Source organism: Temnothorax curvispinosus, unplaced genomic scaffold (assembly GCF_003070985.1).
Source record: "Temnothorax curvispinosus isolate PA1 unplaced genomic scaffold, ASM307098v1 QBEX01015378.1, whole genome shotgun sequence".
Lineage (NCBI taxonomy): Eukaryota > Metazoa > Arthropoda > Insecta > Hymenoptera > Formicidae > Temnothorax > Temnothorax curvispinosus.
This window is the reverse complement of record NW_020225158.1, coordinates 1-1,299: the sequence shown is the minus strand read 5'-3', so window position 1 is coordinate 1,299 and position 1,299 is coordinate 1. Positions and strand designations below refer to the sequence as shown.

At 45.8% G+C, this 1,299-nt stretch overlaps 1 protein-coding gene across 1 annotated transcript; it reads right to left on the bottom strand.

The window, feature by feature from the left end:
• Window positions 1-218: 218 nt before the first annotated feature.
• Window positions 219-1,284, bottom strand: LOC112465600 (the record flags this gene model as incomplete). The annotated part of the gene is made up of 1 exon (XM_025033204.1): window positions 219-1,284. A coding segment is annotated over exon 1 (1,066 nt), but the record flags the coding sequence as incomplete, so codon positions are not given.
• Window positions 1,285-1,299: the final 15 nt, after the last annotated feature.

Sequence of the window (1,299 nt, the reverse complement as noted above, 5' to 3'; positions counted from 1 at the left end):
TAAATCTGATATGCAGGTCTCTCGTTGTAACATAGAAGTAGTCTGGGCTGCGAATCCATCCTCGACATAATTCGGAGTTTTGCCCATTAAAGTCCAACCGAGATGCGTTTCAATTGCTGTCAGACCGCATTTGAACTGCTTGGTTCTTCCTGTCATTAATTTCCCAGCAATATCAGCTCCAATAAGAATTTTAATTGGCTGAGCATGGTTCGACTCACCTGGTCCGTCTGTTAACTGTATGCCTAGCTCCTTTAATTCATTCATCCAAGGCTGCTCATCCCATAGAGGAACATCGGCACATATTTCGTCCTCGTCGTAGGCTTGGAAGTTGCAGGCATATTTTCTATCAAGACTGCTCATATGAACCAGGTATTTTCGGTGATCCTTAATTTCTGAAAACACGTTGCCGAACAGAGAGTGCTTCAGCTTCAACATGCCGATCGGCTCATAGTTCATGACGCGGATAAGGTCTTTACACACGTACGATTTTGTAGAACCCGAATCGAAGAACACGCGCACGATACGTTCTTCCTGTTTGTTCCTGATTATCGCGTGTAAGGTCTGCAGTATCACTTCTGGCCCTTTTGTGTGACTGAGTAGCGACTTTTCATCTTTGACATCACATCCGTCTGCTTTGTGAGACGGCGCTACATTACGGTCGCCCATAACCTCCGGGCACATTAACACAACATGACGACGACTGCATAAGGCACATTTCAGATTTCCGCGACACATACGGCTTTGATGTCCGATCTTCAGGCAGTTGAAACACGCATTTTTGGTTTGCAACACCGATTTCCTGTCACTCAGCGTCATTTTGCGTGCTTTCTCACATTTCATGCTTGCATGTTCATTCTCGCAGAACACACACACGGTAGGTTTAGTAACCTTTCCACTCGCGTGTAAACTCATAGCAGAAGGCGTATCTTTAGTGGATTCCGAGCGTTGTTTATTTTTTGACTGCTTCCGTTCATTCATGTCAAAACCGTTTACCGCGATCGTTATGCGCTCTTCATTTTCCACTTCGGATTGTAGAAATTTCATTAATCGTGTGAGTCTATCTTCTCTCGGCGGTGGCTCCTCTCCCATACGCTGTGGCGCAGATGGCGTCACTTGATTCCGCTGCCAGGCGCGTAACAATTCTTCCGGCAACGACGATTCGACGAGAGGGTACAACATGGCGCCGCATCTGTCCGTTGTCACACCAAGAGATTCGAGAGCACGAAGTTGTGACTCTATTTTATCGAACAAGCTTGCTAACTTTATTTTCTCGTTCGGCTTCATAGCATTTTGCAATAT